The 17,418-nt window shown below is 31.4% G+C and overlaps 1 protein-coding gene across 1 annotated transcript; it reads right to left on the bottom strand.

Annotated features, from left to right (window-relative positions):
• Positions 1 to 13,523: 13,523 nt before the first annotated feature.
• Positions 13,524 to 17,249, bottom strand: LOC107900525 (sorting and assembly machinery component 50 homolog). Its single transcript, XM_016826147.2, has 4 exons — positions 16,620 to 17,249; positions 15,238 to 15,723; positions 14,606 to 15,106; positions 13,524 to 13,952 (listed from the first exon to the last, which is right to left on the bottom strand). Exons 1-4 carry the CDS (start codon positions 17,169 to 17,171, stop codon positions 13,869 to 13,871), a joined length of 1,623 nt encoding a protein of 540 aa, XP_016681636.2. The 5' UTR covers positions 17,172 to 17,249; the 3' UTR covers positions 13,524 to 13,868.
• Positions 17,250 to 17,418: the final 169 nt, after the last annotated feature.

The following is a 17,418-nucleotide window of genomic DNA, read 5'->3' as shown; positions in this document are numbered from 1 at the left end:
TGGATAACTTTAAATTTAAGTAATTAAAGTTTCATATTAGAATTTAGATTATTTAAGTTTAAAATTATTAAAATTTAAAATCAAATCAACTAAAATTCAAGTTATTTTTTCTATTTCATCTTTTAATTTTTAGATTTAAATAATTTATTAGGAAGGATTAAATTATTTTAAAAAACTCTATCCTTATACATGATTAAGTGATATTTTAATGAATAATTATTAACTACAATATTTTAATTCTATAAGCGGAAATTTTTAAAAAAAACTTTCTAAATATGCTTTATCTAATAATTTTTAAAAAGATTATATCTCACAATTAAATCTCGATATGTATAACTTTATCTCTTATTATTAACTCAAAATCTCTTTTATTTATTAAAAAAAAACCTACTAAATAATTTTAATTGAATCTAACGGTCTTATATTCACATGACTTTGTTGAGATTTTTTCGTCCAAGGATACTGAAAAACAGCCAATGGAAAGGATTAGATTGGAAGTGGACATAAAGTTTTAATTGAAAAAAAAAGTGTAAAAGTAATTAGAAAAATTAAAGGATAATTTAAAGAAACCGTTCATGGAATGAAGGGCCAATTTTTGGTTTTCAAGTTTTGTGAAAAGTCGGATTAATCTCTTCCTAAGGGACAGAAAAAAAGTGAGTCATTGTTGTTTTTAAACCCTAACTAATATTAAATATTTGGTTATGTACATGATGTTGAAGTTGTTGAGACTACTGACATGGTAATGTCTTTTAGGTTGATTGTAAAAAGGTAAAATTATGCCTTAGCCTTCTTAAAAATAATAAAAAATTAATTTAATTATTTAAAAATTATAAAAATATAGACTATTTAAATGATAAAATTATATTTTTATTATCGTAAAAGTTATAATTTATTCGTCCCTGAATATGAATATAATCTTTGTCTACATGGATATGATCTTGTGTACATAAATGGCTTCATTAATTTTACTGGGAGGTGAATGGACTTTAATCAGTAATTTCAACAATACTAATATTTTAGGGATTACTGCCTTTTGTTAATGCTTGAATAATTGCAAGCTAGTCGAAATACATAACAAAACTAGATTAAGGCCCCCAAAAGTTTTGGGAAATTTTGGTTTTTCGCTTAAATTTTTTAAAATGTTTTAATTAGCCCCCCTAGGTCGGCTTACTTTAATAAGTTCTACCCTAGTAGTCATTGCTTGTATATACCTTCTCTCATGTGTCAAGGCACCCCAGCAATTATAGACATGATTGAAGCGGAGGAGAGATTGGATCATCATTTCCACTTGTGTTCACTCGTCAAGGCTTAAAAAGGATTAAATTAAATTGTTAAAGTTTAAAATGGATTAAAAGTGAAATTCAACCATTTAACAAGGGGTCCAAAGCTCCTTTGTCCCAATCTAAAACAGATTCAAATAACGAATATAAATAAATATTAGTATTTAAATCAGTTATGAATCGTATGTTAATAATTATACAATATACGATTGAATATCATATGTACATATTCCAGTTCACAAAAAAATATGGAATATTCATTATCCATTATCCATTATCCATTATCCAAGCTTGACTTGCAAGTCTATTTCATTACCTAAAAATATTAAAATACTTTTATTGTATGCATCCATTATAATATATTAATTTTTTTTATAATTTTAATTTTATGATTAATATTATAAATAAATTTAAATTATTTTCTATTTTTTCTATATCTTTTATAATTATTTAAATGATATATATTACCATTTACACTTTGTTGAAAAGACCAATTTAATTATGATTAATAATAAATATATCTTTAAAAATTTTTATAATTTATAAAAAATCTAATTTAGACACATTTCTAATTTAATTTATTTGATGCAAAATAGTAAACATATTTTTAATTAATAATATTAAAAATATTGACAATGCTAAATTATCTTATTAAAAAAAATTCTAGAATTATGATTTTTTAATTTTTTTTTAGAAAAAAATAAGTTAAATAGATTTTATCTTTAAAACAATTGTAAAACATTTATAAATCAAATTTAAATTTTATACAATTTTAATAATAAAAGTATTTTTAAACCATTTTAAATTATTTTGTTCAATTTCAATATTATCATATAAGTAAAATTCATTAAAAAATATATATCAAATCAAATTATTGTAATGAAATTAAAAAAATTGACAAAGTATAAAACAATATTTAATAGAAAGGGGGTTTAGATTTCTAGTTCTTTTGTTTGCTAGGGTTTTATAGCATGCCATTTTCTTTGTTTTTTCATTTTCACAACATCAAATCGGCGCACGTTAGTGTTAGTTGGGATTTGTAGAGAGTGGATGCTTACCTACAAAAAAGCTTGCCACGGATGGAGGCGGACATCACTAATATGAATTTGGAGGATGAAGAAGAAGAGTCGATTCCCTGTGAAAGAGAGCTGAATAATGATGATGAAGATCTTCGGTTTTCTTTAGTGGGGAGAACTCTTACAGATTGCGTAATTCACTTTTCGTCTCCTAAGAGAACTATGGCGGACTTATGGCACCCGTTAGGAAGAGTTATAATCATATATTTAGGGGGAAAACAATACTTATTCCGATTCTTCTATGAAGTGGATATAAAAGAGTATTGGATGGAATGTCGTGGACTTTTAACAGGCATCTGTTAATTTTCCACCGATTGAGTATCGGAGAAGATCTAAAGCAGATCCTATTGTTTTATTCTTATTTTTGGATCCGAGTTCACAATCTACCATATGGAGTAATATTGGAAGGCTTAGCAAGGAAATTTAGGGGGAGGGGTTTGTTAGACAATTTATACAATATGATGTTGCTTTGATTTCACGAGGAGAACAAAGATATATGAGATTTAGGGTGAAAATTGATGTAAGGCTAGCTTTAAAGAGAAAGAAAAAGCCGACGCTGACAAAATGACAAGAGGGCTACATGTATTTCCAATATGAAAGACTCTCATTATTTTGCTTTCTTTGTGGAAAATTTGGTCATGGGAAGGGGTTTTGCTCGGTACAAAAGACCATCGAAATTCAAAAGGTTATATTTGGTTGGAACCTCTCACTAAGAGCACCATTTAGAAATGAGCTGCTTGCCGGAAGTATATGGTTAATGAAGGAATTGCCAAGCGGAATCAAGAAGGGTAATAGCTCTGTTGGAATGGAATTATATGGACAAGGAAGAAGAAGAATAGATGGTGAAGATTTTTCTCAATGAGAATAGTCTATGGGACAAAGGGAGGCCATAATAGAAGATACTCCAGTCAAATATGGTGAAGGAAAAATACGATAAAGAATAAGGAATGACCATTTGTGTGAGGAGAATGACTCAAGTGCTTTGATTCAATTTAAAAAGAGACTGGCAACATCTAATCAGCGTGCTGACCGGGCGTAATAAAAATTCTAAGTTGGAACGTTCGTGGATTGGCATCCATGAGCAGTTAATCGCCTTCAAAATAAGGTAAGACGCGTATAGCCCCAAATTTTGTTTCTAGTAGAAACAAAGTTAAGTGACAAAAGAATGGAAAAAGTTCAAGGGAGATGTGGATTTACTAATGGAATAGACGTAGGTGTGCAAGGTTCCAAAGGTGGATTGTCAATTTGGTGGAAAAAAGAAGATGAGGTACAGTTGCGAAGTTATTCAGCCAATCATATTGATGTGGTTGTCATGGTAAAATGCAGAGCGCTAACATAGAGATTGACATGTTTTTTTGGTGCTTTAGAGGAACATAATGGAAGTGAATCTTGGAACCTTCTACGAAGGTTAGAGAATAGTCGAGATATGCCATGGATGGTCGTGGGAGATTTTAATGAAATCATGTATTCATTTGAGAAAAAGAGTGGTAGACTAAGGAGTGAGAGAAACATGGCCTGATTTTGTGAGGTTTTGGAAAAATGTAACCTTAATATTTAGGGTTTACGGGGAGGTGGTTTACATGGGAAAGGTAGATTGCCAGCAAATAATGTTCTTGAAAGATTAGATAGAGGGTGGCTAATCAAGTATGGTGGGAGGCCTTCCCGAAGTATTCTTTAAGATATCTAACGCATGCTACATCTGATCATTGCCCGATATTGATAAATTTTGGGGTAGAATGCAATAGAGCTCATGAGAATGGAAGCTTCAGGTTTAACACAAGTTAGGTGCTAGAAGAAAAATGTGAATGTCGAATAAAAATTTTTGGGAAGGGAACAAGGAGGATGTTTGTACGAAGCTCAAAGAAGATGAAATTTTATCAATAACATGAAAAAAGAAAAAGAAAACTCAACTCTTAACACTAATAAGTGAAATTCTACAGTTGGATGCACAAGGAAGATCAAAGAGAAAAAAAGATACATCTGATGGTTCAGTTTCAAGCATTAAACAGTCAAGTAAAGGGATATATATACCAGTACAATCCCCTATTCTAAGTTTTTAACACCATTAGTTAGTATTTGCATTATGAACCAGTAGGATCTTCATTTGTTGGAGCTTGATTTACTTGATCGGATGATTTGGTACCGGAGTTTGCTTGATTCGATAGAATAGAATCCATTTGATCTATTATACCGGGGGATGGGTTTTCCTTCTTATCTGTTGTTGGCTCAACGATATCCATTTGGCAGGTTGCAGATGGGTTGCAGTCTATCAGGTCAATTTCTGGTTGAGATACGGTTAGTGGAAATGTGTTTCTATGGTCTAAGTTGTTTTCGATACTTGCATATTCGGAGAGGAGATCCATGAACTCGTTAAGTAATCGTTGGACTTTCCTATTCGATGCCATGTTGGAAGAATGTCTTCTCCAATTGTATTGACGAAGCACAAGCAACTTTTGTTCCTGGAAGGCAAATTACGGATAATGTCCTTATTACCTACGAGATACTTCAGATTTTAAAGCATAAGAAAGTAGGGTCACGAGGTCACTTTGTATTAAAGTTGGACATGAGTAAAATATATGACAGGGTGGAGTGGACTTTCATAAAAAAAGTTATGAGACAAATGGGTTTCTGCGAAGAATAGTTGAGTCTAGTAATGAGCTATGTTCGAATAGTGGAATATTCAATTATTCTTAATAGGACAATAGGAGAAAAATTTAGACGTTTAAGCGGATTAAGACGGGGGGATCCACTCAGTCCATATTTGTTCTTATTGTGTGTAGAAAGGTTCTCCTCACTACTGAAACTAGCAAAAAATAATGGAATTATTAAAGGGGTAAGGGTGGGAAGAAGTGGTTTAACCCTAACTCACCTATTTTTTGCAACTGACAATATCCTATTTGAGGAAGCAAGTTTGGAAGGAGTCAACGCTATTAAAACGATTATAAAAGAATATGAAGGGATTTCGGGCCAACTACTTAATTTTGATAAATCCCTTGTTTATTTCAGTAGCAACGTGCAGAATGGAATTAAAGATCAGATTGGAGCGACCCTTGAAGTATGAAGTTCGAGTGATCTAAAAAAAAAATTTAGGTCTCCCAACTATGATTGGAAGATGAAAAAAATAAGAAGAAACTTTCGTCAGTTTCAAAGACAAATCCGCAAAAAAAAATTAGAAAATTGGAATATTCGGTACTTATTACTTAAAGGAAGAAGTTTTCATTAAGTCGGTTTTACAAGCCATACTAGTTTATTCTATGCAATGTTTTTTGTTGTAATACCCCGAAAATTTTTATAGTAAAATATTATCCGTGATATAGTAAAATAATGAAATAAAGTGACAAAAAGGGAAATTTTGAGTTATGTAAATATTGGGAATATATTATGACATAATGATTCAAGAAAGGATTAAATTGTAAAAGTGAGAAAAGTTATGTGGCCCAAGAGTAAATACTCAAAATTTGAAGGATTAAAGTGTAAATATGAAAAGTTGAAGGACTAATAGTGCAAATATTTTAAGGGTGGAATGATCTAGAAACCAAGGAAAATTGATGAATTAGGACCAAATTAAATAGGTGAAGAATTATGAGGGACTAAATTACAATTTTACCAAATTAAGTGATGACTCAAGATTGGAATTTTAAAAGATCACAAAGGGCAAAATGGTCAATTGGAAGAGAGAGAAATCTAGAGACAATGATGATGTTGGAGATATTTTAGATAAATTAAATAAATAAATATTAGTTTATTAATACTTTAAATTGATTTTTAAATGATATTTTATTATTTTATTATTATTTTATTTAATATATATATGTAAGGAAAGAAATGGGAGGATGATCACCATTCTCATGCAACTAACGTGAGAAGAAGAAGAAGAAAGAAAGTTTTCCTTTTCTTACAATTTAGTCCTTCCTCCAAAAATTCATTATTTTTACCTAAAAATTGAAAGAATTTCCATAGCCATCAAGAGAGAAAGATAGCAAGAAGATGATGGGGAGCAAGAATATCAAGTTGGATTCAAGAAATAGAAGCTGGAGGAGAGAGAAAAATCAAGTTAAAGATTGAAGTCAATAAGAAAAGGGGATTTAGCCTGGACTGGTAATCCCAACAATACTCTATGAGTTTATATTACAGGGGATTTAGCCTGGACTGGTAATCTCACTGTAAGGATGAGGTTCGCGGGAGTATGCTCTCTGAAATGAAATGTGTAAGACCATGGTTGAAAGATACTATGGCAGCCTGATATGAAATGTGTAAGACCATGGTTGAAAGATACCATGGCAACCTGATATGAAATGTGTAAGACCATGGTTGAAAGATACCATGGCAACCTGATATGAAATGTGTAAGACCATGGTTGAAAGACACCATGGCAACATGACAGAAAATGAGTAAGACCATAGTTGAAAGACACTATGGCATCATGTCAAAGATAAATAAGACCGTGGATGGGAGACGCTATGACATCTGTTGAACAATTGATATTCAGGTAATATGTATCAGATGACGAATGGTTATATGAAATAATTATGAAGATAGATAAACGAAAAAAGTATAAGTACATGGAATATAATTTATGTTAAGTTTGATATAAGCTATTACCGGAATAAATATACATAAAATATATGGAAATGATGGAGCATGAAATATTGATATAATGAAATGAATGATATATGCTTATGAAGAAATGGTAAGAGAATGATATGTTTCATGACATGTATATATATGATTATCTTTGATATGTTGATACAAGGAAATTATGTAAGTAAAGACAATTATTAAACTCAAGTGTGACATGTCGAGAAAATAAGTATATCAATGTTGAATTTATATGAAATATGTGCAAGTATACTAACAATGATATGGCTTGACGCTTAGACAAAGGTCAAGCTATTTATTGAATGGTAACATGTTTAATTATAAGAAGCATTGAAATGGTAAGTACTTAGATGAAAATAAAATTTAAGATTTTGTGAAATTTTTTATGATCCCGATTTAATTCCGGTTGATTTTTAATGTATGTTTGGGGCTTCAAGGGCCAATAAAGAGACATTATGATTATTTTCAAAATATGAATAATAAATGACTCAGAATTATCTAAAAATGTTCAGTAAACTCCAGTAATGCCTCGTACCTATTCTGGCAATGGATATGGGTAGGGGTGTTACATTTGCTACCTGTAACTTTATGTCATGAGCTTGAAAAAATAATTAGTAAGTTTTGGTGGAGAAACTCCAAAATGGGGAAAGGGATACAGTATTTTTAAATATTAAATTTAAATTTTATTTCTAAAAACTCTAAAATATTATTCACATACCATAACTTTATCAACAACTACCCTTTTTTATTACTTAAAAAAACTTCATTCTTTATTAAAATTAAATATTTATATGATTATATGAATTTAAAATGAGGGACTGGTAGGCCAAAAAGACCATCAACAATAAAGTTAAAATATTATCAAATCAAAAATTACTAGAACGAAAGGAGTAACACAATAATTTTATATATAGTTGTTTATAATTTAAGTTGGTAATTTTACAGATGAAATTGTTGTAACCTCCTCACCCGGCCTAGACGTTAGGCCCAAATTCAGAAGGTTACATTGGTCACCGAAATGACCCAGTAAGCTATTGGAGTTTATAAAATAGTCATTTTAAAAAATTTGTTTATCTTAGAGGAAAACTTAGTCTATTTTTAGAAAAATTCGTGAGATAAAAAAAAGATTAAGTTTAGCTTTTCCTTGAAAATGGTGACTACTTTTGAAAACATGGTAAATTTCCCATTTATTTAATATTCAGAATTTAGCTATAATCTAATAGTGGAAAAAATGATATCTAGCCTAGTTTTAAATAACAATAAAAATCATATTTCCTGCATAGATAATTAAAATCTATATCTCAACATCCTAAAATCAAATTAAATATCATGTATGTTATAAAATAAAAAACATAAATCTTAAGTCTCATGTCATAGTTTAATAATAAAACGATACAATCTCTGATTAATAAAAAATGTCAAATAAAAAATCTAAAATATGATATTAAAATCAAATTCGAGTCGATACCCTCTGGATGTCATGTCCGCATCCTAACCTGTTGGGTTATTTGTAAATAAGGAAATAAATGGAAGTGAGCTATGAAGCTTAATGTGAGTTCCATACAAGAAAACTAGTGCATTGTAATAAACCAAGCTTACGTATTAACAATTTTCAGTATAGTATAATTCGTATAGTATAGTAGAAATTAGCAATTCATTCAAGTATGTTTATGAGTGTCAATGCAATGCAATTTCAGTTTAACCACAAGGAAAGGTCATACTCCACTGCTACACTTCACATTAAAAGTTCCCAGAACTCTTTTAACCCGGACACTCCAGATTGTGGATAAACCACTAGTGTTTGCAGGCTAATACGTTGCCAGTAGGTTGTGGATGCACAATGTATTTGCATATAAAAACTGTCAGTAAATTTATGGATAAACCACCAGTGTTTGCAGGTTAATACGCTGCCAGTGGGTTGTGAATACACAACATAGTTGTAGATAAAAGCTGCCAGTAAATTTGTGGATAAACCACCAATGTTTGCAAATAAATTATTAGTACTTCCTCCTTTCAAAGCATCCCACCCCATGCAATGCAGTATGACATGCTAGTAACAGTACAGTGCAGAAACAATAGACATGCTTAACATGTATTCAATTCAATAGTATTAGTAGGCATATTTGACATGTGATCAGTTCAACAGTGATAATAGGCATGCAAATAGTAATATAGTGGTAAGAGTAATAGTATCAGTTCATCAGAAAGATAGTGACAATAGACATGAAATATTCATATATCATCATTAAACAATAGAAATTCAGTCATCAAATCACAGAATCTAGCATATTCATAAAATCAGGGGCTCAATCGAGTGAATAAAATTCCTAAAAATAGTTTGGGGATTATGTAGGGACTAATCTGAATAATTCTCAAAATTTTGGGTAAAACTATAAAATAGGGGTCACACAGTCATGTGGCCAGGTAGTATGATGTGCTATATACAGTGTGGGAGGGTTACACAACTATGTGGCTAGGCCATGTAACAGACTGTGGTCGTGTGGCAATTACAAAATCAACATATTTGAGGGAAATGGCCATGTGAAAGGTTCTGGGCCGTGTGAGATTTGAACTAGACTAGGATTTCCAAAGCATATGGCCGTGTGGTCCACACGCCTGAGAGACCGTGTGACCTTATTCCTACACATGATCACCACCGATTCACTTGGGATAGAACACACACCTTTTACCGAGAGTCTAATTGTCGTTCCTTACACTTGATTTTGGTCCGACGCACCTAAAACAGCTCTTTCAAATTACATTTATACACAAGTTAACATTGGGAATCAAGATTCATCAAGATTAATGGAAAATTTCGACAAGATCCATAAAAGATCATTTAATTGATCAAAATATTAGCATGGGATAGAAGTTCAATAAAAATTTGAGATTAATCATTGGGATTGGGATGTCCTTACTGGTTCTTTGGCAAATAATAAAGATGTTATTGATGAAAATTATGAAACCAATAGGAAAATTAACGATTGATTTATTTGGGGAAAGCAAAATATTCAACAACAAAATATGTAAAATAAGATGCAAATAAGATGATAGAAAAGAAAATGAGAAGAAATAGAGAGAAAAGAGAGCAGAATTCTAATTGTGGTTGAAAAGAAAGCATAGTCCAAGTGGGATTAGGAACAGAAGGACTAAATACCTTGGATTTGGGAACCCTAGGGGGTTGCATGGTAATTTACCATTGTTGCCGAAAATAAAAAAAATGGAGGAGGTTTTGGACGGCTCAAACTCGAGTATGCAAGGGGACAAGAATGTTAACCATTAGACCTATTTCTTGTTTAGTTTTTACAGCAGACAATATATATTTTAGTGTGGTTTTTATCCTAATTTGTTGAAAATAAAAAAAAATAGAAATGAAAGAGGTGTAGCTTGAACCTAAAACCTTTAAGGAGTGCACTAACTACTTAACTATCAAACTTAATTTATTTTTTAACTAATTATTCCAATTAACCCCTTATATTTTAAGACGTGACAATCGTATTTTGTAAAGAACTTCAACAACAATATTAACTATTTAGCTAAGTGCCTTGAAGAGAACTAAAATAATGGTACTCCCATACAAAAAATTGAATAATAGAAAGATTACTTAAATAATTAAAGGTGAGTTTATTATTATGACTTTATGCATTTCAAAAATTTTGATTATCTTCTTCCTTTCATGAATCATCAATAACATTAATTAGTTTGAAGACCCATAAAAAGGCGAAAACATTATTTTAAATAAATCAGTATTTTGTGTCAATAAGCAACATGTAAATTCTTAAAAATAAACATAGAGACTGATGAAATAAAAATAAAAATTTAAATAGATAAACAATCTAATTTAATTGTAAGAAATTAACTTTATTTATCAATTGAAGACTTAAAATAACCACATAAAATTAGCATGAGAAGAGTGGATATGAAGATCTCCCAAAGATAATTATCTAGAGAGACTTGCTCTCTCTCTCTATAAACTGTTAAAAAAATATAAAAAGAAAAAAAATTAATTAAGCCTCTGTATTAAATTTGCACCTAATTAGGCCCATTCATTAATGATTTCTGTCATTAATCACATTGACCGTTAAAATAGTTTGAAATTAAGACCAATAAAGTAGTGACACATGGTAGCTTTTGGTTTAATCTAATATTTTTTCATAAAAAATATTAAAAATCATTAAAAATATATAAAAATCAGAAAATATTAAAATTGATATAAACTTATTAAACTTATAAAAAATTGACGAATGCACCAGTTCAAGTAAAGCCATTAGACCAGTTGACCTAATTACTGGCAGTCGAACTAATTTTGTGCTTTTTAATATTTTTATCAAACCAAAATTCCATTTTCCAACTATTAGTTTATGTCAGAATGAAATATTATAACTAAGGTTTTCAAAATCAAAGCGGTGGTCGAACTGATCAGGCCACCGATTTGTCAATTTGTCAGGTTTGTCCAATTCAATTAAATAAAATATTAAACAATAAAATAAACATTTTTTTAAATCAGTTCAATAATTTGGTTCCTAAGTCAACCAATCTAATGACTTTCTCTAGATTGATATCTTTATTGATTTCGATCTTATCAGTCTAATTGAACGAGCCGGTCCAATTCAAGTTTTTATAATTTTTATGAGTTAAAATATAGATTTTAATACTTTTTATGATTTTTATAGAATTTTAATATTTTTTATAAAATTTTAAATATGTTTTATTAATTTTATAATTTATTAGATTTTTTATATATTTATAATATTTATTTCAATTTTCATAGTTTTTAATATTTAATCATTTATATATTCTTTTGATAAATTTTTTTTACTTTTATAATTTTTCTGATCTTTTAATTTTTTTATTGAAAAATATTAGATTAAACTAGAAGTTGCCACATGTCACCGTCTGATTGGTCCATCAATTTATTTTAACGCCACATATGAATCCGTTGAATATGTAAATTAAAAATATTTTTTAATAGATTCTTTTATGACTTTAACATAAATAGAATTGAGTTGACAAAATTATTTAATTGAGAAATCAGTTTAGTTAATTAGATTAATTAATTAATTAATATTTATTTTGGGAAGTTGAAAACAAATATTGAATTTAATTAAATTATAAAGTGTTGGGTTAAAAGTCTAAGAATCACATATAATTGTATCCAATATATGAGAGACCCCAATGTGCCTCGTATGATAAGTAAGGGGCAACAACCCTATTAATATTTACTAATAAATATTATTTGTGTAATTCTTATTCAATTAGCATTCTCCCATCTCTCTCTCTGCAAAAAGTAATAAAAATTTATTTTGAAGTAATTATGATTTTCTACCTATTTCTGTTGACATAATTACTTTCCTACTAAAGTAATAAAATCGTTTCTTATTTTGTGTTTGGTTCGTGTTGCTCGAGACTACACGTGACACAATTTGAGATACAAGGATAATTAAGAAGACTATTCGGTTGAAAGCCGAGAACAATTCAAATCAGTCTCCGCACAAAGCATATGTCCTTTTTAGTAAAAGTTTATTGCAATAAATATCATAAAATAGCTTAGTTTAAAATTTTTTTAAAACTTCTACTATTACAGTAAACCGTTTTTTTAACTGAATTTTTCTAACATAAATTATTCCCTCTCTTTTTATTTTGCTTTTTCTTCTTAGGTTTTATGATTTTCCATCGGTTTCACAAGTTGGGCCAAAAATTGGTTGCAAAGGGGTTCTGGGTTCATGGTTTTATGCAGGTTTGTGGGTTGCTAGATATTTAAATTTAGGGTATTCTAGATTTGGTTTAGGTTAGGATTTGAGAAGGGTTGAGTGGTCGGAATAACTTATGTTGGGTAAGGAAGAAGATGAGGAAAAGAGTAAGAGAGAGAATGAAAAGAAAAAAGATTAAGGAAGAATGAAAATAACAACATAATAAAGAAACAAAATTTAAAGAAAATGAAAATGAAAAAAAAGTAAAATTTTAAGTCAATATTCCGTACCTTTTAATGTGAAGTGACTAATTTAATCAATTTTCTTTAACAAAAATAGTCAAATTAATATTAAATGAATAAAATAGAAATGACTCAATTGTAAGTGTCTAACAAAATAGTTTATTTTTTATTTTTATTTATTTCCATAGAGTTTAAAAAAAATGAAATTTAATCAAGAAGCTACCCTATTTTTATGAATTGCATGACAGGAAGGTCGTAAGTTGTGTTGGAAGTTGTATAGGGTGTAAGCTAGTTCTTAGATGTCCCCTATTCTTAGCAACAACCAGGTTTTCAGCGCTTTCTCATATTATAATTTCAACGATTCCTTAAAATGATTATTGAAAATGTGATTAATAAAAATTTTAACTTATATACGTAGAAAAGTATTGATTAAAATCTTTGAAAAATTATATTATTTTATTTAGTACACTAAATATTTTCTTGAGAATATAATGATAATTTACAAATTTATCCTTATAAAATAAAAATAATATCCATATTTCTAATATTTTATAATAAATATCAAGTTGACAAAATATTAAACTTTAAAAAAACTAATTTTGATATTATGCCTTTTTTTAATTTTAATAAGAATTATTAAGATTAATGGCAGTAAATATCCGACCGAAATTACAAAATAATGATTCACGTTTGAGATCAACCCATAGCTTATCTTGTATGGGTTACAGAGAAATTTGGCTTAAAAAGTTGCTTCTTCACCAAGATTGTAGCAACTGGAATATGAAATACAATTTGTGATGAATGTGGCCTATTTTCCAGGTAAAAAGAAAATAACAATGAAAATCTCAATTCGACATCGATTAGATTCCAAAATTCTGCTGGACACCCAATATAAGATCCGGAATGCTATGATGCAACTGGGGAAGCATGCCAAACACCGGTTTTCACTTGTGCCAGACACCAATATAAAGTCCAAAACTTCTATGATGCTGCAGAGAAAGTAAGCCAAACACCGGTTTTGGCCCGATCATGATCCAACTTCTTCAGTATATAGCAGTAGTTAAGCTGGACCAGATGGGAGGAGAAATTACGTTAGCTATAAAAATTGCAGCTCCTTGACTCATGTAAAACACTAAACAACACAATGGAAACCGGGGTGCCAAAAGTAACTGTCATTAGTCTTGTACAGAACTCGAGCAAATTGACTCGATCATACCATATCTTTTTTCTCATTAAGAAAGTCAACACACACAAAACAGTCGATGGCAAAAATAGAGAAAAATGGCATTGAGCTATCAACTCTATTATCAATCCTTTGTATAGTATCTATATGCAGCATGGAAATTCGGCCAGAAACGGATCTTAATAACCTATCTTAATTACATTCAGCAAACAATTTCTCTGACAAAAATGGCACCGATTGAAATGAATGGCGTAATGGGACCTATGTGAACAGTCAAATTATCTACAACTATGTTATCATTTCATAGTGTCAAAACCTTTATTTGACTTGATGTTCTCCTGAATAAGGAGGTCCTATTCTAAGTTCAAAACCCCCAGCCCCGGCTTAATTATCAAAACTTATCGATAATAGAATATTCAGAGAATATAAAGTCCTAATTAGATTATTAGTAAAATTATATAAAACAGAAAATTAAGATCTAACAAATTATCAATGCTTGACTGAAAATAATTAGAGAGAGAGAGTGAGAACAAACCTCCATACGAAATAAACTCGTAGGAACAACAAGTCCAACACCTACTGAACTTCGGAGTGACTCTACGAACTTCTGAACAGAGATATTGCGATACTCATTCTCTGTTAATTTAGCAACATTACCAGCACATGCAAACACATGAGCATGGATTCCCTTTTCTCTAAACCACCTAAATGGAAGATCGAAAGAAAGGTCTGCCAAAGCAGTAACAGCAAGGTCTCCTCCAAGAAAATCCACACCAGAAGGATCGGCACTTTCATTGTTAACCTGTCTTTTTGGTTCTGTCGGTCCCAATCCCCTTGTCTTAAATCCCCACAATGCTGTCGGCCCTCCTAAAGCACAAACTGGAGATATGTTGCCACCTAAGAAGAATCTTTCTGGCAAAGATGATGGCCTACTTGAGAACCCATTCCCCCATGGAAAGACAACACCGCCAGAAACCCCAAAATTAAGGGCAGCATGATAAAATCCGAGAGGAACAACGTAACGAAGATCAAACTCCTGTCATAAATTTCAATGAAAAGAAAAAAAATATGACAAACAGCAATGCTGACAAACAAGTTCAAATGCGTGATTGTGAGACAAAATCAAGAATGCTTAGGATGTAAACAAAAAGCATGCATAATTCATACCTGCCGCAGAAAGCGTAAGCTTCGACTATCAGGTGCGAGGCCACCAATTTGAGTAGTAGAAACAAAAGCATAACCCCAAGTTGGTCGCATTGTTGAATTTCTCCTATCAAATTTAAAGGTATATTTCAAAGAAGAAAGTAAATTATGGCCAAGCTGCCTCCTTATGGACCTCGATGACATTTGTGATGGATCTGTCAAGGTACGCCACGCAAGATTATATGCTAAATCATGATATGGAGTAGAAAATAATCCAAGAGAAAGGCCCATCGATCGCTCTTTGTAAGAAGAAAACTTTAGCCAGTCTTGGGATAGCAAGTATGCTCGTGCTGAGACAGGTGTTACCAGTCCTTTAAATTTCGGCAAAAAAACACCAGCGCTCAACTCAGCTGAGTGATCGTAGCCATATGCCAATGAACCATCCCAAAGATCCCCATAACCAAAGAAGTTTTTGTACTTGAGAGATCCTTCCACTGTGGAAGATCTAGCCTACAACAGCATTGTACAACTTTAAAACAGAATTCAAGGTATCATACTTATAAATTCACAGAAAATGAGTGCTCAAAGTGTAGGAGAAACAGAACTTTCCAAGTCAAAACTAGTACAAACATTACAATCACGCATATGTCATTAGCTTATTTTCTATATCACATTTTGTTGGTCACATGTAGTGACCAAATGCATAACTAAATAGCCTATGAAAGCAAATCTATAGCATAAGATGCATGTGCATAAATGTCATACAAATGGAACAAAATGCACCTTCATTCTGACCCTGGAAACACTTATCTGACATCTACATATATGCAGCCTTACTCAATGGGCATCGTTTCTACTCTTTTATCTATCTAAATCTTTAATAAAGATAAAAACTCCAGCAAATCCACTAACTCGCAATATTCTCATTCATTAGCATTGTCATTATTCCTTATATTTTACGGTCAGCTTAAATAAAAGAGTTCCTCTCCACAAAATCAAATCATCTACATTGTTCCGACTCTTCATTTCTCTTTAACTACCTCCATCTGCCCGGCATGTATCTAGACGGGTATGAGATATGATCCTCCAAATACATACCCTGTCCGACATGAAAACTTCAGAGAATTTGAACAATACATGTACCCGAAACATACTCATACCTGACCCTCATGCACGAGTCAGTAACATAATTAATTACCACATTACACTTAATAAATTCAGTTATCACAGACTCAAACCTAGTTCCACATTCCAACTACTCACACTAAACTCATGTATATAAAAACCCACATTGCAACAATTTCCCCAAATTTCTCAGTAACCAAAACATATATAAGTCAAAACAAGCAAATTAGAAAAGAAAAAATAAATAAAGCTTAAAAAAATCAGATTGAAAAGAAAATCACCTCCGCTTTCGTATAAGCTCCAATCTGTCCCGAAAGCGGGCTGGCTGTCTCAACAACCTCGATAATCACGTTAGCAGTTCCAGGAAGTTCCGGCGGGCCGGAATCGAGCGTGATTTTCACGGAATCAAATATTTCAAGTGCTTGGAGCCGCAAATTCACTATCTGTGACGCTTTTAAGAGCTCTTGCATCGAGCCAACGTTGTTCAAAACCTCCGTCTCGGCTTCAATTACGTGGTCTTTGGTTTTCGTGTTCCCTTTGATGATCACGTCGTGGACTCGGACCGAAACCGGACCGCTTTGCATTCGCTGGAGCAGCGAGTCCATTTTGAGTTCTTCCGAACGGAACTGAGCCTCTCGAGAGTGAGGTTTAGGGCGGTTCGGCTCTCCAAATACCTCGCCTTTTGCGTCCTCGTCATCGTATTCGACGTCGTTCTCGTCGTCGTCGTCTTCTTCTTCTTCGTCGATGTCATCGGTGTTGAAGGGTTTTGGGTGTTCCGGGTCGGGTTTCGATTTAGGTGGAGTCACGTCGGGTAGAGAATCGGGGTCTGACATTGTAAACGGAAAAAAAAAGGGAAATCGCAATTGAAGACAGTGAAGTAAGGAGGCGGGCGGCGATGCCAGGGGTTTTTTATGTTAAAGGTTTATTCAGGAAGTCATTTTTTGCTAAAATACCCTTTTACTGTTTATTATTTACTTCATTGTCACTAATATCTTTGTTATTTGCTGATTTGATTTAGCATTTCGAGAAATTATCTCATTTATCAATAGAATAATAAAAATATATTTGCATTAATTTATA

This window comes from Gossypium hirsutum, chromosome A06, assembly GCF_007990345.1.
Source record: "Gossypium hirsutum isolate 1008001.06 chromosome A06, Gossypium_hirsutum_v2.1, whole genome shotgun sequence".
NCBI classification, from domain to species: Eukaryota; Viridiplantae; Streptophyta; class Magnoliopsida; order Malvales; family Malvaceae; genus Gossypium; species Gossypium hirsutum.
The sequence above is the reverse complement of the archived record's forward strand: the minus strand, read 5'-3'. Positions and strand labels throughout refer to the sequence as shown.

What these genes read in the sequence shown, in the direction of transcription:
- LOC107900525 (XM_016826147.2), bottom strand. Translation starts at nt 17,171, where the DNA reads ATGTCAGACCCCGATTCTCTACCCGACGTGACTCCACCTAAATCGAAA. An exon ending in GAGCTTATACGAAAGCGGAG is followed by an intron (nt 15,724 to 16,619) that starts GTGATTTTCTTT and finishes ATGCTGTTGTAG; the next exon opens with GCTAGATCTTCCACAGTGGA. An exon ending in CGAGTTTATTTCGTATGGAG is followed by an intron (nt 13,953 to 14,605) that starts GTTTGTTCTCAC and finishes CATCTGGTCCAG; the next exon opens with CTTAACTACTGCTATATACT.